Source organism: Nipponia nippon, unplaced genomic scaffold (assembly GCF_047370975.1).
Source record: "Nipponia nippon isolate SJK-2023a ecotype South Korea unplaced genomic scaffold, ASM4737097v1 scaffold_11, whole genome shotgun sequence".
Lineage (NCBI taxonomy): Eukaryota > Metazoa > Chordata > Aves > Pelecaniformes > Threskiornithidae > Nipponia > Nipponia nippon.
In genome coordinates this window covers 18,200,552-18,224,048 of record NW_028262302.1, presented here as the reverse complement: position 1 = coordinate 18,224,048, position 23,497 = coordinate 18,200,552, and the positions used below count along the sequence as shown (strand labels likewise).

The window sequence follows — 23,497 nt, the reverse complement described above, 5'->3', positions numbered from 1 at the left end:
TGCTTGCTCTCCAACTGTTCAAGCCGTAGACAGAGACTCTCAGAGCTCAGCTTCTGCTCTTTTTAGGTGCTGTAAGGAGGCCAAAACACTTGAACCTCTGGCATAATAACCCCCCCTGTGGTTATACACTGATGTCATAAATTCGGAATTATGACGTCAATGAAAGCTGCTGAAAAGGAGAAGCTGGGCAGGAAGGAAGGAGCCCTAAAATGTTGACATTTATCTTAATGAGAAACTGAATCCAGAATGAACAGCCAAGGCAATTGATTTTGTAGAGAGGCGTTCTCTTCAGGCTGCCTCAAGCAGACAGTTCCCCCTTCAGCACGTCTCTGCAGTGCGAGGGCAATGCAAGGCAACGACGAATTGCAATAATCTAACATGTCTGCAGAACTCATCCAGCCTTTTTAATTTTTGCTTTCTAACCATAATGACTGAACAGCCTGAAGGAGATTTCTTTAGCCTACAGCCTGGAATCTGGAGCAAACATAGCTCACGTAGTACTGATAGCCAGAATCCACAGAGCAGCTGAATTTGCTTCCCTCTGGTTACATGTTTATTCTAGGTAATTCCACGGGTCGGATTTTAAAAATGTTCATCTCTTAAAAGCTCCTGCTAAAAACCCATTCACTTGCATGGAGTCCCAGAAAACAGGTCGCCGTTCTCATGGTTATAACCTCAGCACCTCAGACGGGACCCAAAGAGGCAGCCTTTAAGGTACAGATGTGTCCACTACAAATGAATGGAAATGTCTAAATTAATTTAATGTAGTTTGCAGATAGCCAAAAGATGGTAAAAACAAACCTGCGCTAAGTTGGGACTGTGGAGCTGGTGAGGAGGAACCACTTTTCATGGAGTCCAAGACCTCAAGCTTTCATAAAAAGACAGACAAAATGCAAGGCCCAAAGAAGCGCCTCCAGAGCCTGGTGCCACTAACAGCGCAGAGGCTCTGTCGAAAGGAGGCACCTTCTTACACTTCCACGTTTGGCAGGAGACCGAGGGAAACCCACAATGCTGTGAATCATCCTGATTGACAAAGGTCCCCCAAGTGGCTTTCACAGATGAGCCCATCGGTATCACCACTGACAGAAATAAGGTCTACCAAACTTAGTGCTAAAATGCAGCTTTGGCCGAACTGTCGTCAATACCTCCATGTAAATTATCACTCAGTCTTCTATAATTATTTAATGAATTCAGGGGAAAAAGTTGTTCCATTAAGAAAAATGAAATTGCCGCAGAACTGCACGACTAAGGAGAAACATAAATCTCTCCCAGCAAGAGCGTCAACCGCTGATGTACTCACTCATCCGGCAGCCAGCAGCCTCCGTCCAGGAGCAGACAGATGTGGGTGCTACTCTGTCCTTCCCCTCAGGAGTCGGTTCCTTATCTCCCATCTTTTGGGCCAGGAGATGCTCTGGCGTGGGGCATCTCCTCTGAAGGGCAGCCCGCTGCAGCACGAGAGCGGCACGGCAGTGATCGGACCGCGCCAGCGCGGCTGTGAATCCCGGCCGGTAACGGAAGAAAAAGATTTCTGTTTAGGTTTCTCGTAAGTCTGTTCTTTTCACTAGTAATTAAAGTGACATTTTCCCTGCCATCTGTAGGATTTTAGAGGATGCAGTCGAGTGATCTGTCAACAGCCCTTCTTCCAGGGATGGAGGAGAAAACACAACTAAAAGACCGCCTGCTTCTCTGAGCAGAACCTGAAGAAATGAAAAATGCCAACCCTTGCAAAAAAGGGGCTGGTTGCCCCTGAAAGCTCTTCTCACATGAATAATTTTGAAGGGAAATAAAACCTTCTAATATTAATTCTTTTGAAGAACAAATTTCATCCAAACATTTCACATAGGAAATATGACCTTGTCTTAATCAGAATAGCAAAAATCCATTTTACAAAGATGATTTGCTTTATGAGAAGATTTTTTTAATCATTTGAAATGGTGGGGTGGTCTTAATTCGCCAGCATTAAAAACTATTTACTATCGCTTACATTTATCTCCTTTCTTTGCTGGTTTTTTTGTTTTTTTTTTTTTTTTTTGTACAGTGACTAATTTTTGTAGCGCTCATCTGTTGGAAATTCCTAATACCTGTCAGCTTTCAACAACCTGTCAAAACTGAGCACTACCAAAAATATCTATGTAATAATCATCTTTCAGGTAGTAATTCAAATTGTACATACAGAATTAAGTTGAAAAAGGCTGTGGTTTTGATATAATACAAATATGTGTCCTTTAGGAGTAAAATAAATATATGAAAACAGGCAGGAGAGGTAAACAAAATGATGAAAAGCCTCTACTTTAAAATGGGCAATGATCCTAAAAACCAGATTGAGTCTATGTTTGTTTTATAAGTGTATAAAGAAAGAGGAATAAGTCTTTTGAAAGCATATGTATTGTTTTCTGAATAATTTAAGACTTGGAGAATAGATATTATCAACTTCAGCAGCTAATGACTCTGAATATCCTGACACAGGAGTGTTACCTGACTATACACGCTCATCATTTTGGACAAATATGGCAGTCGTACTGCTGTAGTGAGTGTAGGAACACAAAATCCTATTGCTAAATGCCATACGACAACAGAGAAAAAAAAGCCCTACCCTAAAAAAGATTTTAAAATCTAAGTATGTGATATACATTACAGGGCTGCCCACAGACAAACAGAGGACATTCGAGAAAGGAGACACTGTTGGTCCCCTCAGTACATTCATACAAGGAGGGCAGGGAGGAAGGGGCTAAAGCAGATGCACAGTCACTCATATTGCTGAGTTCAAGTCAAAGAAGCAGCGTGGATACAGGATACAGTAAGAAATGAGGAACCCAGCCCCAAAACGATCAGAGAGGTAGTCAGAGCCACTGGTTTCATAAGCAGTTAAGGGCAGCAAAACATGCAGGTAAGGGCTAAGGTGGATGCGGTCCTGGAAGCTGAAGTCACAGAAGAGCACTGCTGGAAATGAAGGGAAGAAAAGCAAGAAACAGGAACTGAAACTGAGGAAAGCTGAAAGGGAGTAGCTGAATGCTTGGTAGACAACAGCAACTCACAAGAGGCACAAAGAGATGAGTCTCTTCTTTGAGAGCCAAGATCAGGGGAGGGAAGGAGCAGGAGCTGAAGCCCAGCCGTAGCTCCAGCCATGGACCTGAGAAGCAGCTTTACGCTCCATGGAAGGGCAGGAAAAGACAACTGCTGCCGGTGCAGTATCAGGTGAAGGAATCAGGTGTAAGAGTCCTGCGTGCTGCTGAGGGAATGAAATACGCAAAGTTCAGGAATAACTCTTTCTTTCTTTTTTTTTTTCTCTTCTTTTTTTTTTTTTTCTTTTAAAGCAAAAAAGAGGACACTCCTGAGAAAACAAATAAATGCAAGAACGAAGGAACAAGGGTGGAAGTGGGGAGGGCTGAAGATTATGTATAACAATGGTGAAATTGTGTAGAATTTCCTGGATAAAGAAAGAAGAATTACTTTAACGGTCATCAAACGGATATTGGCTCGAGACGTTACCCACCATTCGCCAATTCAGCTAATGCACTTATCAGGTTTTCATAGAGGAACAAAGACACATTTAACACCAAAAGTTAGAAAGAGAGGAGCACCAGAAGCACAGATAGGATGGGATTGTTGAAAATCCCCTTTGATCAGTAACCCTAGGGATGAACTTGCAGGATTCCTCATCTATTTCTTGTAAGGGATAATAGTTTAAAATGAAGAAGGGGATCACAAATACACTATTACATCCCAAGAGTAGCACCGTGGGAGAAGGATGAAAAGGGAATGAGCCAACCCAATTTGCAGCTCCTGTTTTCTCTGTTGCAAGTAATGACAAATCACCTACAATTCTGAAAGCAGAAAATCTGAAAGCACCCCATCTGCAAAAGCAAAAAAAATTAATAAACAGAAGCATCCAAACAAGATGAGAACCTGTCACTTGCGTATTACAACCTCTTAGGATTGGATTAACCCTAGAAAGGGTAGGGATATTATGCCTTAATTTCACACACTTCAAGCAGAGGGAGATGGACATCGCCATCCAAAGAACTCGTTCTGGTGCTCCTCTGTCCATTTACTACTTCTCCACATTGCTCCTGCCTCTGTACAAGCTCCATACAAGCATTCATACAGCTGCACAGCTAAACCAGATGAGGAAACTGAGGAAAAGGATTTGCTGTTTTGTAGTAGCTGTTCTTTGCTTGCTTGGCCTTTTTTTTTTTTTTTCTCCTATCCTGGGTCCATCCCAGCTGGGTTCTGCCTTTGGCCACAACTACTCTTGTGCTGCTGCACGTGATGGGAATAAGCAGCTGGGGGCAAGACCTCTTCCTTCAGTGACAGTACTAGATAATGTCAGGTTAAAGTGACCCTGAAACCCTGGCCTTCGGAAGTCTTGCCCGAGGATGAGTTCCTAACCCACAGAAATTCTCAGGAGCTCCTGCCACGAGCATAACGCTGTGCAGTGGAACGACGCTCCTCCACCAGCGAGTGCTCAGGCACGTGCACTGGGAGGCAGAACCAAGGCCCCTTGTAGGTGAAAGCACGCGGCATGTCCCTCTTCCCTGCCGTGAACCTGGAGCTTCGCTCTCTGGGCGTGCATTAGGGATCACATTCCCAGGGTCATGCTCACACATCAAATTATGGACCCCAAAATCTAGATTTTATTCCCAAATATTTTCAAATGCAGCTCCAACTGAGAAATCACAAATGTGTGTTGTTAAGTGAAACCTTGCTTCTTCCATAAGTATTTCACGTTGAAACAAAGATATTTTACCAAACAGGACGAATGCATTGAAAATTCACTTTAATACATGTTTATTGGTGTCCTGCACTTTCAGTGTAGGAGGTTGGAGATGTAATAAAAAAGTTTCAAAATTTATTGATTCCATTTCATTTAAATCACTCTAAACAACCAGTGCTTTAGAGTTCAGAGAATTAACGTTTACTGTCCATTACAAGCGCAATTTTAATATTACCTTTTTCGAGTCTGCTTAGAACGCCTCTTTTTTAAAATTCTTCAGATACATTCCTCAAAGTAAACAATACATTTCAATCTGTGTCACAATCAACATTGATAAGGCCTTCTTAACCATTTTATACCACCTCCACTATTACTTCATTGCAAAACACAATCTTATTTCATACTATAAATATCCATCCATGCACAAAACACAGGGGTCAGAAGTTACACATTAATATCTCATGTAGGCTTCCAAGACTTCCTTTACCCTCTGCAGGTTTATGGTACACTTAAAAAGATATCTTTAGACTTAGTCTACTTGGTCTTAAAATACAAATATACAATATCCATAAGCATAAAAAAGTAAAGCTAGATGGCCTTACCATTTGTTATGAACTGCTAAAATCTTATACATGTACAATATAGCATCATGCTGATTAATATACATATTAGTTAAATATATCAACCAATAATGGGGATGTGGCCAAGCTTTTTTGTTTTGTTTTCAAAAAGAAATTGTTCATATACAAGTAAAAAGATTTTTAATTTAAACTCATATGGAACACCTGAACCACATAGACATCTGTAAACCCTGCTGAGATATTCAGGTCAAACTGGGGCATAACCTGCTGATTCACTTGAAGGGGAACACAACTCCTCACGAGTGGTACCCAAGGTGTGCTATTCCCAAGAGAATGCAAATTTACCAGCATTCACATTTTCAGGTCTAGAACACTACTTTTTGCATCTTACATCTCAATTTATACTTTTTGTATCTATTCATCATCCTCCATCAGAAACAATTCGGTACCTCGACACTGTCATAGATTTTTCTGAATAAGTAGATATACAGTACAAAGTGTAGATAGTGAAACAAGTAAGCACATATATACAGTCTTTGAAAGGCATTTTTGTGACCATTTTAGCAGTGTTTATAGAAAACATTTAAGATGATAGTCACATTCTGCTGATACCACTGTATTGCAAACTGTCAAGCCACATTTCTTATATTAAACTTGTACTGCGTTGTATATTGTACAACAGAAGAGAAAACGATCATTCTTAAGGTGTGACACAATGAAAAAAAAAAATCACTAGACTGAGTAAGGTAACCAGCACAGGGCTTAATTTTCCTGAGGTTTGTAAGAATTTTTTTAAACAAAAAATCACAGTGACCAGGCTAAACTGCAAACATACTGTTAAGTTTTAAATATACAGTTTATACATAAGTTCTGTGCATGGTCGACTCAACTGCGTACGTTCACACTGATGTTTCCTTTAAATGACTCGCCACTGCATAATACTTGTATCTTTTCCGCCTGTGGAGATGAGATGGGTGTCTTCACAGAGAAAATCTACATTAGTTACATGACTACTATGTCCACCGTACACATGGCTTGGAGCCTAGAAAACACCATATTAGTGAGAATATAAACTGTCATAAAAACATCGTTGTAACATAACATTCATACGACAATGAAACCAAGGCATCACATCATTCTCTTAAAGTATTTTAATATTAAATTAAATTTTAAAGTTAATTGTAGTCTCAATCAACCTTAAGTAAATCCCTTAGGCATATACATATTCCCATTCTTTTTTTTTTTTTCTTTTTGTACATAGGCAAACAACATTTAATGCATTTGCACAAGTTACAAGAGTAAATTTTTTGGAAATACCTTACCCTAAACTGTGAGCATGGATATGAGAAGAGATGTACTTTGCCAAAATCATCCCCTGTTGATAACAGTTTTCTCCCATGTGATCGACAGACAGCGTTGATATCTGTTCCATCTGAACCTTCAGGCCATACACCTGAAACACAGAGGGAGTAATTAAAGGCTTTTATAATGGAAATAAAAGTGACAGCTTAAGTTTTTGTTAAAATATTAATAAAGGATTACTTGTTTAAAAAAAAGAAAAAAGATAAAACTGTAAAAATAACTGCAGCTGAGTCAGGTTGCGTACTTCAGTACCAGCAAAAGACCAGATCCTAACAGGAAATCAAGCACATAAACAAATACTTTCTTTCCTCTAGTCAGCAAAGTGCTTTTTACTCTGAAAAAAAGAATTCTGCTGAATTACAGTCATGTGTCTGAGCCTAAAAGAATTTTCATCTGGTTATGTAGAAAAATAACAGTTACTGCTTTTATTTTCCCTTCTGCTTATGTATGAGCTAACATACTTTCCTCATACTACTGTAGTCTAAAAAACTGCCTATGTAGTAGGCAGTTCAACATACTTTCAACATACTTTCTTCATATTAGTAGTCAACATACTTTCTTCATATTACTAAAGTCTAAAACCTATGAAACAAGAAAATATATAGTTTAACATGTTATTTAGTAATTAATAGAACCCTCAAAAAGAAACCGAACCTACTATAAATTTTTAAAATGCTTTTGTTTTACTCTAAGTACCTCTCCTCTTTCCTCACATACTCTACTCCTTGCTGTTCTGGCACAAAGTGGTGTTCTACAATTAAACTGTAGGCTCATCAATGCAAGGACCAAATCTATGCACCACATCTTTAAAGCCTCTGAATACTTGCCTGTAATAAACTGTAATTGTAATAAAATCCAACCAGTTATTGAAATGTCTTTTTTTTTTTATGCAATACTGTGGGTTTTTTTTATGATTTTCGTAATTCAGATTTTATCTAATCCCTACTCAACATAAATGATACCTAAATTTCAGAGACCACTGACATAATCAGTTATGATGTGTGTTCTGCCATTATAATTTGGCAAAAACCCCCGCCTTGTCTTGGCGTTACGCTTTTCAATGACTGTCCCTATGTCACACATCCTCTGCAGTGTCCCCCTGAAGTCCTACCGCTTGAGTGCATGCTCTTCCTTTGCTGCTATTACAACTCAGGATGAGACGGTTGCTAGTCCCCCTGCTTGCCCTCCCACCTCCTGGAAGGATGCCTGTGCCCACAGGCAGGGCAGGCACACTCCAGCTTCCCTTCTTTGGGCTACTGATAAGACCAAAGTGGGCATCTGCCCTGCACTGTGGAAACAGCTAGCCTTCAATCCGCACGTCATTCTTCCCAAATACAGTCTTTGTATCATTGCACAGCAATTCCAAAGCACTAAGAGGAAGTGATTCCACGTCTTTATATGGAATTACAAATTGTTGTAAATAAAATGAAACACAAAGTACTGATTTGTGGGCTGCCACTAACTCTCCAGATGTGTGTAGAAACACCTCTTTGGTAGATCGGGGTTATTAAAAACGAGGCAGGGAAGAAAGAAAAGGAAGGTGCAAAGAAGAAACACGGTAATTGCTACTTGTGGAATTATGAATACATAGAATGAAAAGACACAGAAAAGCTGTTCTAAATAATTGCTTTGACAAAAAGGAGGCTGTATGAACATCAAATGCTAGCTGAAGAGACAGGCATCTTTATGACAAGCTGGAGATAACCCCTAAAGGAAATGGTTTAAAAACGCAGATTGCCATTTTGAAACGGGGAAAGGATGATATCAGGGCTGTTTTTTTGTTTTGATTTTTTTTTTTTTTGAGAGTCTGTGGTCTTTCAAAATTTATTCCAGTGCCTCACTGTTAGTTTTTCTGAATATATGAGCTGAATCCCCTTTGCTGAAAAATTAGTCCATTTTTTTCTTCCCATCCTCTGCAGACATGGTAAAAGAGATCGTTTCCTTTTTCTTATTTGAAGATTGATGTCATGCTTTTTTTCTCCTCCTGTTCCCTAAAATTCATTCATTACATCTCTTCTCACAGAACAATATTTAGATGGATAATTATTCTTGCTAGTCAGCACATTATCTGTTGGTCAAACATGCAAAAACCAGAAGCAGCTACTCCAGCTGTGACTGAAGCAGATACTGATAAATGGACAATTACTTCACATTTTGCATGGCATCCTTTTCATTACATATCCCACTAATGCATCTGCCTTTTCTACAACAGCATAATGCTGTTGACTCATGTTCAGTTTATATGCAGGAGTAATCTGATCTTTCTGTGCAGATCTGCTCTCTTGCCTGCTCTTCTCCATTCTGTATTTGTACAACTGGGTTCTGCTGTTCAAGTGCGCAACCTCCTATTTGTCTCTATTGAATTGCCCCTTTTTTCATACCATTCCTCTGTTTCTCAAGACAATTTGCTAATCCTGCAGCTTCACGCAACCTACAAATTATACGTGCTGTTTTATCACCCATGCTACTAATAAATATATTCAAACATAATATTCAGTGTACAGCCTTCTAGCCAGTTTTGAACCCAACCAGCCTGAGCTCTGCTTTGCTTGCAATGTTGTCATGCTTTGCACAGCATCTTAGATTTCTTCTGCTCCTGTCCTTCACCTCAAATACTAAGTTTTCCAAAACTGGGCACGTGATATGAACTGATGCCTTGGTTGTGTATCCAGCAGCACATGGCATTTGCAAGAACATGCAGATCAGTAAGTGTTTTAAAGTCTGTAGTCCTTCACATTGACATGTGTTTGTATCACTAAAATACCCTCCACTGGACACACTTTACATGCTGTTGATCTTCAGTTGAATCATCTCTAAACATTTCCAGGCTGACTAATCTGTTCCCATGCTTGAAGACAGGTGTTCAACAGATCCATGTTCATTTTCCCCCCTGCATTGGTTACGTTGCTGTGCAAGTGCTATGCATACCATTTGTGATTTTTATGTGGTTCTACTAGAGTGAGAAAATATCCTTAGCTTCAGTCAGCCAGTAGCTGCTGAAAAATCAATATACGAGATGCCTCACATCCTTGATGCGATTGCTTCTTCTGTGTCCAGTGGGGCAATCCCAGCAAGCATTTAAAGACTGTTCATACTGGCTGCTCTGAGGTCCCAAAGTACTGAATAGTAGAGTGACTTCTAACATTACCAGACTGGTCTCCAATTTATAATTTATGAGTTTATTCAATTTATTATTCTAGCCACTAACTTTTCACTTTATCCTCTCCATATGGGCTCTGAAGGTAAGTATATGATTCCACAGATGTTGCACTCATTCTTCTCCATTTTTTCAGTACCTTGCCTGTTCTCTGTGAGGTCCTGAAAATAAGTACTAATGGTCTTGAGATTATGCTAACCAGTTGTTTTTACAGATACAAGGTTCATCACACTCAGATACTTTGAAAATATCTAACTCCTAACTATTTTCTAATCTATTCCGTCCCTACTGAAAGCAGAGGCCTTATCCTTTCATTACTGGCTCTAACTGGGTTAGTCATCAGATTGTAGCAGGTCTTCTAATGAAGACATACTAAAAAGAAAAAAAAAAAAAGTTTTTTTTAAACACTTCAGCTTTAGCAGTGTCATCCCCCCTCTCCCTCCTCCCCACGTAGCAGACCAATATTATCCTTGGCCCTTCTTTTATTACTGTACTTGTCACTTGCATTTATGTTTAGGTTTTATTTATGTTAGGTCTGCTTGGTCCTCCAACACAGTTTCTACTTTCTGCATTCCTCTTCCTTGTAGGAACAGCTTAACCAAGTTTGTGTCTTGTCACCATTTCTATCTTTCCTCTGGGCTGGCAGTTTGTGCCCTTCGTACCTTTTAAGGAATTACCACATCTCATCTTTTCTCCAACTTCTGATCTTCCTTAACAGGGCTTTGGACTTCAGCAGTTTCCCTCCCCGACGTCCATTATTTTCATTTTGTTGCTCTTTTTCCTTCCTATTCCAAGGATCACACCTCCCTGATTCCATAGTCATTCCTACACAAGGTGCATTCACATTCTCAGCAAGTTCTTTCCACCTCCCTAGAATCAAATCTGGAAGAAACTCCCCTCTAGGTGCTTATCTATTTCCTGTAGCAGAAGAATTTTGAGAACTTGCTGGTTACGCGGTGTACTTGTAATTCCTTTCCCAGAGACACTGGAATATTTAAAATCTCACATCCTCAGAAATTCCTGTGATTTGACTGATTCTGCTAGCTATTAAAAAAAATTCCATTCATTTGATCTTTCTGGAAGGACAGGCAACAGTATAACCCTGCCACCATTAATATTCTTTTTCTCATCTATAATTATTATGCATTATCTTTGTAACTTCCCAGTCTGAACCTAACTGTATAGCTATGAATCCTCAGTATATATATGGCACCATGTTTTCACTACCTTGCCTGTTCTCTGTGAGGTCCTGAAAATAAGTACTAATGGTCTTGAGATTATGCTAACCAGTTGTTTTTACAGATACAAGGTATATAAAAATGTTCCACCACTTTGGCATTACACATCCTTTCTGAATAAGTTACATCCTTTTACTTTAAAATTCCATTCATTTGATGAACATCCTCACAATGTGTATTACATTACTAAAATAATAATTACGATAATTATTTAAACTAGCAACTACTTTCATTTATTCCTCATCCCTGCTGCTCTAGCCTACAATACCCCAGTTCGGCATGGAGGACTGCAAGTACAAAAAAAAGTATATGACGTTTCCACATGTTCCCCATTGGCCCAGTAGATCATTTTGTTCCACAGACCTGCTCCAAAAGCTGATCCGTTCCAGGGGAGAAAAAAAAGCCCTTTTAGGTGTGACATCCCTCTCCTACGAGACCCTATGCACCACTAGCAGCCCCATATTCTCTTAGCACTATATTTTGCATTAATCCAAATTATAAAGTAAGGAATACGCACTTAAAGAATTCATCATTTCAGAATATCTGAACCTTTGATGCTAAATGCAAAGACTTTGTGTCTCTGTAACTGTGTGTCAGGTATACCCAGAGCCCAGGAATATGCTAATAGTTCTATAAGGGCCTTCATCCCTCATACGAGAAGCATATTAAGTTAACATGCAGCCAGTCTTCTAGGACTTCCTCCTGTTACTGAACTGTGTGTTGCAGTGATACTCATGCACTGCCTGCCAGTTAAATTTTAGAAAATTTGAATGTTTCTTCCTAGCATATTGCTACTGCCATCCCATCTTCTAGGCTCTAAAAACATGTCCCTTCTGGCTGCTTTCAAACACATCACTGCATCTGCTCTGCTTGAAACATGGGTGAAAATCTTCCTTGCTTACTGCTTATACTAAACCAGACTCTTCTCTGAACTTCTACCATGGCTTCCTACTTTATCTTGAGGACTCAAGAATTTGAATCTTCTTGTACTCAGGTTTTGTAACGATTTGCCTAGTTCTGCGCACACATTGTGGAAAGAGCAAAAAAGCCCAGAGTACACTGGGGAAAGCAGCTCCTTCAAAACTGGCAGAAGAGAAGTCCCATGGAAACAAACCATCCTGATTCTGTTACGTTATTCTTCTTTCTTCTTGCATGCCTTTCACCTCATTTAATTGTTATATATTGTATCAAAATACATTGTAAGTATTTAATGACAGATACATTCACCTGTTTTGTGTTTCCACAGTAACTGGTGCAAATGAAACTGGTTCTGGTAAGGGGATTTGGCCCAGTAGCTGCCTAAATAAAGGATAATTCCATAGAACTGGTACTTTAAATTTAAAGAGATGAGAATCGGCTCTAGTGTAACAGAAAGGATAGTGTGTGATTTCTTCCTTGTCTCCCACTTATGTTGTAATTTAATATTTATACTTGGAGCTAGCAAGAATACGAAATCAGAGTCTTTCTGGATTGAAATAAGAAGACAGATTGTAATAAAAATGGCATAACAGAAGTTCTGTATTTTTCCCTGAAATATGAATAGTCATGTTTCATACGGAGAAGTTGGCAATCCAAGTGTTTGTTAACAACAAGAATGGTAAGAACTTGTAAGAGGAAGGATACTTACCAAAAACATGGAATCCTAAAGTACAGGTGTAAGTGGCCCATTCTAGATCTCTAGTTGTTTCAACACTCACAACTTGTTTACAAGCAGAGGGGATCCCTACAAAAGAAAAAAAAAACAATCACATGATAACATTTTTAATTCTCAAATTGTATAGAATTTTGATTGCACCAGATGAATTAAAACATATGGTCTATCTTGGCAGTTATATGGTCTCATTTAAATTTTAAATCTGCATTAGACTGCCTGAACTTTGCACAAAAGGACTAAATATAATTCTTACTCACAGTATAAGATTTCATAGTCTCCTGAATTAGACACAAGATATTGTGAATTAACAGACCAATCCAGATGAGTAATGAAGCTGGAATGACCCTATAAAGAGAAAAATATTGTATTAACTGCACTAAAGGTATCTCTCAATGTGACAGTGCTAATACAGTGCTACAAAACATACTGAAGTTGTTAATGTTGCCCAGGAGAAAAGAAAAGGTGACTTACCGAACATTTGCCAATTCTAGTGTACTTTCTTCCATTTTCACTTACGCCATATATATAAATACAGTTGTCATGGGAACCTATTGCCAAGAAGTTTCCATCTATAAACACAAAAGTAAAGAGTAATTATTCCTATAAGAAAGAACTAATTTTGAAAAATTAGTGTGTCACAGACAAGAGGAGCTGTTCTTAAAGGCCTTGATACCAAAAAATGAAACAATAAAATTATATTTTTTCTTTTTCAGTTTCTTCTTGATGCATGTTTCAAGATTACAAAACAGCAAGTTTATACAGCAAATATTACTGTTAAAAACATGACACTTCTGGAAGCGGCTACAGTCCATTTAGGGCTAACCTGACTGCAACAACCTGCACAGTTAAGTCATATTTGTTTTTTTCCTTCCCAGTGAAACCACACTGAGCATGTGGTGGAGGGAGGGAGGGAAAAGCAAACTAGAGCTTAAGACACCACCCATGCAGTGTTGCCAATGTTGCATGGCATATTTATTTTCAATTTCACTATGGCAAGTGGGGACTTATTTTAAAAACAAACCAACCCCAAATTTAATAAAAAAATTCAACACTTCTTTTTAACCAGTAAATAAACGCTCTCAAACCTGGTGAGTAACGCATTACAGACAGCTGTTCGTTTCCATCTGTGTGTACAGTGACCAAGTCTTTTGTTTCTGTGTCAAACACAAACCACCTGTTGTAAATACAGAAAGAGGCCAATAAATCATTCCATAAGGAATTTAAATCTACTGTAGTCTTGACCAACTTTTCTTCTGTCAAAATAGCATAAGTTTTACACCAGCAAAAGAGAAACAGAAACTGCTACTCGGTTTGGTTTATTTTTACTTTAACAGAAGGATAGTTTCTTTCCCATGTTTTTTAACCATAAAATGATCAGACATTGACCCTGATATCAGTCTTCAGATTTTAGTCTGTTTTACTGTATGTCATGCATTAGAATAAAGTAAGCACTACATATAATGACCCTTCTCTACACTATGCTCACGTTTAAATTGATGCCTACATTAAATCCTAGCGCTAAGGAAAACACAAGCAAGAATCAGGACCATTCTCTTTTGATAGAAGGATTAGCTTTATTTATTAATTTATTTTTAAGTTAATTAATGTATTAATTTTAATTAATTTAATTTAATTAATTCTAATGAACCAAAATTTAATTTGTGGAAACACGTGGAAGGGACAAAGACAAAATTTGCATTTCAATACTTGCATCAATTATGAAAGACAAAGTAAAGATTCCTCTCAAAGCTTCTCATTTTGATTTACTTTATCTAGTAAATAAAGTAAATTTAGTAACTAAAGTAAATCCTTTATTTAGGATTGATACACAATCCTAAATAATCTTGGCTCATGACCTATAAGCATTCTGTATGTACTCAGTTAAGTGGAACTGTTTTCAATACTAACAGCAAAGTCTGCCCTCAAGTGACATTAAAGGAGAGGACGAAGCTATGGTGAAGGCACTCCTTCCTCCTATGACAGGCAACCAAGGCTCAACCCAGCGTCCGCTGTTGACCCACTGTGACCAAGGGCTCAGTCTGCCCTGGAAAATGAAGATACTACTTTTCACCCCGGTTTTGTCTGTCTTGTTTATGCCTTACACTCTTCAGGCAGAACAAGTCTCTTAATACACATTTTTACACTATGTCTAGCACAGAGGAACATTTGCCAAATTTTTGCTAAAGCCTCTGGTTGTCACTGCATTAGGGATAATAAACCACTTGCTAAATTTTCCAACGAGCAACATTTTTCTATGTAATTTCCTCTACACTGCCCTACAGGCCTGAGAGAAGACCTCTCTATGCATCTGCAAAGTTAACTCATTATCTCAGACTCCTCCTTTAGGCTCTCCTTTGCCACGATGGACACAAAGATTTAACATTTAGGTCACTGGTATGGTGACAGCACCTCCCACGCACAGTCTCACTGCTAACCCAGGCTTCCTGCCCTGTCCAAATCCATCTCCTCCCACTGATCTTAGATTGCCACCCTCCCAGGGCAGAAACCACCTCTTCATTCTGTGTTCATGTAACACTCGGCAAACATGGGGTATGGGTCCAAGACTAGGGTTTCTAGGTGCTAAGGCAATACAAATAAATTTCATTCTGAAATTCAATAGAAATCAATAGGGGGTGAATATATGGCGTGCATACATCTGCAAAACAAGAACATGAACTTGGACGTGAGCTGAAAAAATCATGTAGTATTTGCTGGTGCCCAAGGTGTAGCTCTGCGCATCTTACCTGCCCGTCAGCGTCCCTACTGCAACAACAGATGCTGAAGGATGAAAACCTGAAGACTGTGCTGGATCCTAAAATGTTTCAGAGGAAGCACACTTTTTTACCAGTCCAAATTATAACAAAAACAGAGTTCAATTATCTGCCTTAGGAACAGAGTAAATCTCTCTTGTTGATTTTCTGGGGTTTTTATTTTTGTTTTTTTTAATACAAACTTGAGGGGAAAAAAGCATTTTTAACTGATTGAAATATTACCCAATGGATTTTTTTTCCCTCTGTACAAGGCCACTGTTTACTTTTCTTCGCTATCTAAAAATAACTTGGCAAGTGATTTCATAACAATACCACTGGCAAAGGCAGCTTCTCAACAAATCACAAACAAGTAAGAGATAAAAATAACTTCTTAAATTAGAGCTGACCTAAGAATTAAGTATCAAAGCTGCAGTTTACCTACTGTCTAAAGGACAAGCAAGGACCTTATTCAACAAAGGTAGGCATCACTTTGCACGGAGGGGTAAAGCCTAACTTCTACACACGTCAACACCTTTTTCAGCACCTGCCAGTTGCAGCTTAGTGGGAGATTAAGGGCATAAACTGGGTTTCTTATGTTGATATGCAATTTTAAAATATTTTACTTTGTATAGTGTATTATTATGGAGACGGGTAGAATTGCAGTGTTTTTCTTGCAATTTAAACATACGCCTAAAAAACAAGGTAAGCATTTTCTTTCTAATACTTGTGCAGTTACAAAGAACGATCTCCAGAACTCTTCGGGTTATAGCAGAAAGTCCCAAAATAAATAGCTTATTTTTTCTGATACCTGCCAAAAATAATTTTTAAATGTAAGCAAAAAAAATGCAGTAACAGGTCTCACAAAAATGCTTATGTCCTTGATTTTCTACATTCTAAAATAGTATCACATTGTAGCCATTTTAGTAAACCTGTTCACATTTTTAGCAATTCATAATTACTAGCCCTAGAGGGTAGGTATAAGGGATATTCTCAGTAATTTTAAACAAGTGACTAATTTCAAAGACGTTACTAACTCTAAAGAAATTTCAGAGAATTGTTGAGATCCAGGATTTCTATACGCATGTTCTAAACCACTACAGTAGTCCAGAAAGGAAAATTTGCTAATTTTTTTAAAGTATAATTTCATAGTAAATGCTAAAATATTCTCTTGAATAAACCAGAGGTTTGAACAGTGAATTTAATCTGAGCAGTAACTTGTACTCCTAACTACATTATAAAGCTTTTACATAGATCTCTAGGACACAAACAAGTTAACATGAAATGATTTATTTACTCTAGATAATCAGTCACTGATTTATGAAACATAGTCTCAGACATTTCAAGTGGTTAATAAGGAGATTATTGTCAAGACTGATAATAGAAATCTTGTCTTAATGAAGCGGTGTGTACTTGGAGGGGAAAAGAAATAAATCTAAGTCTAGTTTATTAGTCCTACTGCTGTTACCATCAAACTTTTCCAAAGAATCAAGGTAAATAAAGCAGTTTCTTAGGTGTTTCAATAACAAGAGTTTCTTAGAGAGTGTCTTATATTTGCAAAACCACAGCTAAATATTAATTGAAGCTCACTGTAATTCATAATCAACTGAACTCCTGTTCTGCTTTTCAGAGGACACAAAGGATAAAACAGTGGAAACAATGTCCTTTTTTGACTTGATGATTACTTAAGTAACTTTATGTCTGAGACAGCAGCTTATCGGATTAATAGATTTGCTCTTGTTCCCCATATTGCACTTATCTCCACTAATGATGTTTCACTGTCAACCCAAAATTCTAGATGCTCTTTTCTTTAGACTGCAAGAGAACAAAGTGCCAAATTTTGCACTTCTCTTCATGACTTATTCTCCCAGCGTTTTTGAAAGTGTATGCAAGTATACAAAAGCATACACCTTTACACTGAGAAGAGCAAAAGATCACATTAGTACCTGCAGTTGCATTACATGATGATTTTTTTCCAACAAAAAAAGAAATTTATTAGGAAAGCATAAAATATGGTACCAATGATTTTACTTTCCACTTCAGGATATTTATAAATAAGACTCGCACAAAACCAGTCATGCTCCATTTCTAAACAATCAAATTAAAAATTTGATCCACAAAAAAAATATGATAAAGACCAGAAAGGTCTATGTAAAAGTTTCCAGTCGTGTCATTGTTCGAGTCCCTCTGAATTGCATGTGAAGGAATTGCTGCAATCGAATGTTTTCATATTCCATACAGTACAATACAGTACATTGCTATTGCTGTATTTCAAAACAAAAAAAGGCACCAGTTTATCTTTTTTTTAGAAAGTCTACTAAGACAGATTCTGGAAAATTTGGTTTATAACTGCTCATTGATTTCTAAAAATACATTTTGTCACTGAAGTTCGTAGCCTAAGTGTGCTGGTATTTATTTTATCTTACATTTGGCATCTTGGTAACAGTTCAAGAGATTTTCAAGCACTTTTGGATTTTGGTGTGTCTCAATATTTGACCATTCCCCTAAGGCCTAACTACAGTATTCCTAAAGACTGAAGGGGAGATAGCTTATTTTTAAATCCAAATCATATATAATGTATCTTAAACCCTAAAATGATCAAGAGGTAGGAAAATGCAATTATCTGCCTGCCTCTCAGGCCAAACTCTTAGTATTATTGATTTCCACTTTATTTTTTTTTTTTTTACGTTAAAAGAACTACTTTTATTTTCCTTTCTTGTAAGTTCTTATACTACAGGCCAATCTGTCTTTATAATCTAGGCACTGAACCGTGAAAATACGGATCCATCTCTGAGGCAGTAACTGTTGATTTGGTCTCTCCAATTAATTCAGAAGCTTCCTATGTCAACAAAAATACGGATCTTAGAACATATGACCTTGGTTAGACAGAATAAATTCCAATTTCCACATTCACCAAGCAAGCACAATTTAACAAGTGCATACAACTGGAGAGGGATACTACGAGACAGTTCAGCAAATGCTATTCTGTTAAGACTGCTTCAGCCTGATGCCACAGCATACAACTACTGCAGATGCATTGTATTCAATAAGTGTTATCGATACTAGCTTTAACTTAAAGTGGTATGTAGGCCTGAAAATGAACAACCTTTTTATGAAAAAAAAGTTGCATAATTAAGATTTTCAAAACTTCATGTAAATTAATAAAGGATCGTTTACTATATCACACAGAAAGCACTTTTGTCAGCAACATGAGGGTCATCTATAAGTTACTGGCTACAATTTGATCTGCAAACCTGTGTATTGGATATATATCTATACCAGGTGCTGTTTTCTTTTTCCTGAAGTAATTTTTGAACTTTTCCACTGTACAGAGGGCAGATAAGAAAGACTGAGAACTTCTTTATTGTGATCAGTACATGTATCTCCAAAAAAGCATACTCTCACACCTATTAAAAAAAAAATGTAGAGAGAAAACTGTTTGAAAAAAATGTGATAGTGGCATCTCAAAATAGAGAGATAAAAGCATCACTGCTGTCTCTAGGAGATAAGCCAATGTCTTTTTATGGGTAAATATCTAGAAAAGTGATCAGGTGTCAAAAAATGTATGCTAAAAAATCAGTTCCTAGTGATGCATGTAGTAATCAAGATCACATGTTACCACAAAGCCATTAGGAGTCTGCAGATGCACAGCTGAGTGCCTAAGTACAGTATAAAATTGAGCCGCCACTGAGTATTCCTTCAGTACCTAAACACCAAGTTTCATACCAGAGATAGGAAGTGAAATTCCAAAACATTTGTTTATTTGTGAACAGGATGTATAAAAATACTAATAAATCATAGAAAATAAATGAAGAAGGCGAAAAACGTCACCAAAAAAATCTTTTCCTTCTGAATTCTGACTGTCATGCTCAAGATAGTAGTAGTAGTAATCCTGACCAGAACTACTTCTAAATTATGAAGATTTCCTAGCTATATATTTGTGGTTCTCTTCCTAATAAAAAAATATAAATGTCAACAGCATTGTACACTTCTATATGATACAGCATATAGATCCATATAACCTAGGATTTACAATTCTTGTTTTTAAGAATTTTACATCTATTTTCAGAAAGACAAATTTTATGACTCTCTTTTTTTTTCCTCAAGTAAATACTTTAAGATATTTTTAATCAATAATCTTATGAAAAACCCAAATCACTTGAGAAGTTCTGTAAGAGTAGAGTTGTGTTTAATAAATTTATACCTCTATAATCTTGTTCCAGATAGGACGATGAGTGGTAGCATCCCAGAGGGTAATGTGTTTGTCATGTCCACAAGTGAAGAACTGAGGTTTAGAGGAATGGACTGCAAGTCCCCAAAGCTCATCAGTGTGACCCTACAGAAGCAGAAATATTTCTTGACAAGAAGAACAGTACCATCAAAACTAAACATGTTTAAACAGGATTTAAATGACCAAACTGTATATTAAAGCATTACAAAAGTACATTGGCTTAGAGAGATGCGTATTTATAACGTTATTTATTGCCAAAAGTACTGTAATAATAAATCAAATGAATGCATATTTATGAAACTTAACTTCAAGCAATATCTTTACTGCTATTACACAGTTCAAAATGTTCTTGTAAGGCAACAGCTTACCTGGGTAATTGGGAAAAAATCTCCTGATAGCGTGCCCTGTAGGACGAAGTTTCTAGTGGTTCCTATTAATACAACATCCCCTTTTCCCTCTGCTACTGTTCTTATTGGACCAAACTGCTCTGGAATCTATGGTCATAACACATAAACAGAGAGATAAGTCAGACAATTAGTCAAGCATTGCTGTTTTTAAAGACATATGGCCTACCAAATGCATTTTAATAAATGTTGCACAGAGAAGAAACGAAACGGATGAATATATATGCCTGATTCTCGAAAGTTTGTAACAACTTGCATCAGCTCAGTAACTGTCTTTATAACACTACAACAAAAGACATCCTTATCTACAGAACACTCCATTTGCACAGGTAAACCAAGTATTTCAACAAATAGAAAAGGTTCCTTCATGCTGTGTTAACTCGATCGTCATTTAATTGCAGCTCTGATATCAGAGTCAGAGTTTGCATCACCAGTACTTTCTTGCAACGTATGTTTCTTTAATTGCAGCCTGGGTTCTGAAAGAGTCACTGAAAAAGTCCAATACAAAGTTCAAGGGAAGATGTAAAATTTCAAGTCACAAGGAATACCACCGTAGGAACAAATAAGAGAAAAAGAAGGACGCCACACAATGAGCACGTACCTTGTGCTGTGTTAAAAACTGAATTACCAAAACAGACACGCCATTCCAATTGCATATGTATTTGAAACGTTTAATAATATACAGTAGAGTTGAAACCCTTCCTCAGAGTTTCGTGGTGATTGTTCTCTTACATTCAATATATAAACAGGGATGTAGTTCTGTTCAAACAAATTCTGCTTTAATCTTTTAAGTTCCTACATAGCAACTGAATTCATTTTCAGAATTTCTTTTTTAAATAAAAAACAGCACTAACCATGAAATTCCTAAAAAAAAAATTTAAGTACCGAAACCCCCCAAAAATCCACACATCATTTTGGAAAAGAGGAAAGTACAAAAACATTTTAATATTGTCATACTGTGAAGTGAAAAATGACCTCACATTATTAATTGCAAAGAAAGGAAGAAATAATATGAAAAAGTATTAATACCAGATTTGTTCTCCAATTACCGCAGATCTTACAAAGGAAATATTATGTTAATGAATAGGCTATCACAGGAATAACCTGATGACTCAAATGATACTGCATTTTACTATTGATTTGCTTTCCCACAGAATATACATCCATAAGAAAAAAAAATTATTTAAAAAGCTCTGTCCAGAAGACAGCTAAGATTTCATTTTGAGTAGCAGAGTAATTTCAAGATAGGTGATATCACCTCAGTTTTGTGAAGTTTTTGGTAATTTCCATTCCAAGATATCAGCTTTCGGTCTTTTCCACCTCCTGATACTAGTGTGCCATCTCGCAGCATACACAGCGCAAATATTCCACCTTCATGCGCCCCTTGAACCGCGTGGCTTATTCTATTGGTACCTGGATAGATGAAGAAAAGGTATTACGACGGAAAGCTTACTAGCTCCTTTTTCCCCAGTTGTTTTTTCCTCCGTTTCTCTACTACCACCTGTCAAGGTTTATATCTAAACAATGATGGGAATGGAGCGTTGCACCAGAAAAAGAATGAATTAGTACATCTTAAGAACATATTCCCCCATCTAAAAAAAGAAAAGTATACATATTCACTTAGTCTAGTTCAAACACAAAGTAAAATGGGTTCATTTAAAACCTTACCCGGGGGTTTAAGCTAAACTGTTTGACATCACATTTGACCTGCAGTAGCTAGGTTTGACTGCGCACCTTATCAACAAAAACCCCATAACCCAGTCACTTGTTATCCTCCAAGGATACTCCACAGCCTCCAGACACCTAACTTGCACCAAAATCTGAGTAAGCTAATGGTCTTTGCTCATCTGGCAGAAAGTGCTGAATTACTCCCCAAAAGAGTCTGTACCTCTTCATTGATGAACTTGGCTTCTTCAAGTACCTTTTTAGTCTCAAAATACCTTCAAGCCAACTACATTAGATTAAATATCTCTAATTTGATGAACCATTACTATTATGAAATATAAAGAAACAATTACTAGTGATTCTATTATTGAAATGTGCACCTTGCATCAAAGCTTGGCTAACTATCTTTAGCACAAGCGAGGGGCTAATGCAAGTTAGGAAGAAACAACTGCTTTTTCCTTTATACATCCCATTTGCCTCTACCCACATCTATGGATATAATGTGTCAGTTACAAGTGATGTCTATTAAGACAGATTTTGCTAAGGGTACTCCAAACTGGTGGAAGCAGCCCTTGCTTGAACACAGAGCTCTGAGTCAAAAGTAGTAAAGACACAGAAAGTACACTGTACTGAGATAGAAAAACAAGAACAACATTTTTGTCCGTCCCAGAAGAACCAGCAGACGTGAGGAGATCTTGCAGCCCACAAAGAATTCACTTTCATTCCTGGGAGAAAGGGCAGAAGAGGCTGCTTGCAGTCAAGGCAGAAATTGGTCTACCTGCACGAAGGCAAAGCAGCCCCTAAGCACTGCGCTGACCCTGCCGTGTCAGCAGCTGCCACTATCGCCCTTCTCTGTTGGTAGTCCAAACTAACCAAGAACAGGGAGGAGGTGGGACTATGCAATTTCTAAACTCCGTTTGGAAGGAAAAGCGTTGAACTGTCTTGCTTTAAACTATCATAGGAAAAAGAAAAGGGAAATAAAAGAGGAGCTGGGTTACAAACACCATATCCACCCCTTTACTCAACAGTTGTGTACTGGTCAAAAGCACAAGGAGATAATTGGCTGGTGGTCCTTGGACGAAAAAAAGTCTACAAAAACAACTCGGTAAGGCTCAACTGTGTAACTGATTGACCATGTTGCTTCCCGGGTCTTATATCCTTCAAGTATCTTGGGAGAAGGCACTGAGTAAATAAGAAGCAGCTGTCATCCATATCCCTTCTTCCTTTACTAATAAGGCCTCCTTTAGGGGATTCTCCTTATTTCTATGCATGGCATCTCATGCACTAAGTAAACGTTTAGGATGTTGCTGCTGTTCGCCCTCCAGCAGGCATTGCCTTCTGCTGCATTAAAGCAAAAAAGTCTCTTCTTTCTAGAAAATGCTTTTTAAGAAGTTTGTCCTATCCACCTCTTCTTTTGAAATAAAGCTGAGGAATTCGATTAGATCTGCATGTATTTTAGCTTGACTTTCTAGGAAAACAAATAAAGCTATTTGTTGTCCTTTTAAAAGTGTATGTCAATAGGCATAATTTTTGCAAACACTGCAGAGTGACAGTATAGGAGACTGGAGATCATCCATTCTATTAACAGTGTTTCTTACTATCACAATGATTAAGGATAAGAACTTTTCCTGCCATTCCTTACATCAGTAAAAGCCATACGTGGTGGCATAGCTCGACTCAACATTTGACCATAGGGAACACATTCTATAGAATTTTGTGCTCTAGCAGTCAAGTATATGTTCTT

The 23,497-nt window shown here is 37.7% G+C and overlaps 1 protein-coding gene and 1 long non-coding RNA gene across 11 annotated transcripts in view; one reads left to right on the top strand and one right to left on the bottom strand.

The window, feature by feature from the left end:
* Positions 1-4,771: 4,771 nt before the first annotated feature.
* The window catches only part of EML1 (EMAP like 1), a 131,545-nt gene continuing 112,819 nt past the window's right edge, over positions 4,772-23,497 (bottom strand). For all 9 annotated transcript variants that reach the window (XM_087747678.1, XM_087747676.1, XM_087747681.1 and 6 more), the window contains 10 exons: positions 21,347-21,501; positions 20,053-20,178; positions 19,658-19,789; positions 15,451-15,518; positions 13,792-13,880; positions 13,178-13,275; positions 12,964-13,051; positions 12,680-12,775; positions 6,618-6,748; positions 4,772-6,337 (listed from right to left, as the gene is read on the bottom strand). In XM_087747678.1, coding sequence (XP_087603804.1) covers positions 6,212-6,337; positions 6,618-6,748; positions 12,680-12,775; positions 12,964-13,051; positions 13,178-13,275; positions 13,792-13,880; positions 15,451-15,518; positions 19,658-19,789; positions 20,053-20,178; positions 21,347-21,501 — 1,109 coding nt within the window. In that variant the 3' untranslated portion in view covers positions 4,772-6,211. The remainder of the gene's footprint in view (positions 6,338-6,617; positions 6,749-12,679; positions 12,776-12,963; positions 13,052-13,177; positions 13,276-13,791; positions 13,881-15,450; positions 15,519-19,657; positions 19,790-20,052; positions 20,179-21,346; positions 21,502-23,497) is intronic.
* The window catches only part of LOC148056850 (uncharacterized), a 31,554-nt gene continuing 23,587 nt past the window's right edge, over positions 15,531-23,497 (top strand). For both annotated transcript variants that reach the window (XR_015702313.1, XR_015702315.1), the window contains exon 1: positions 15,531-15,934. This is a non-coding gene — a long non-coding RNA (uncharacterized LOC148056850). The remainder of the gene's footprint in view (positions 15,935-23,497) is intronic.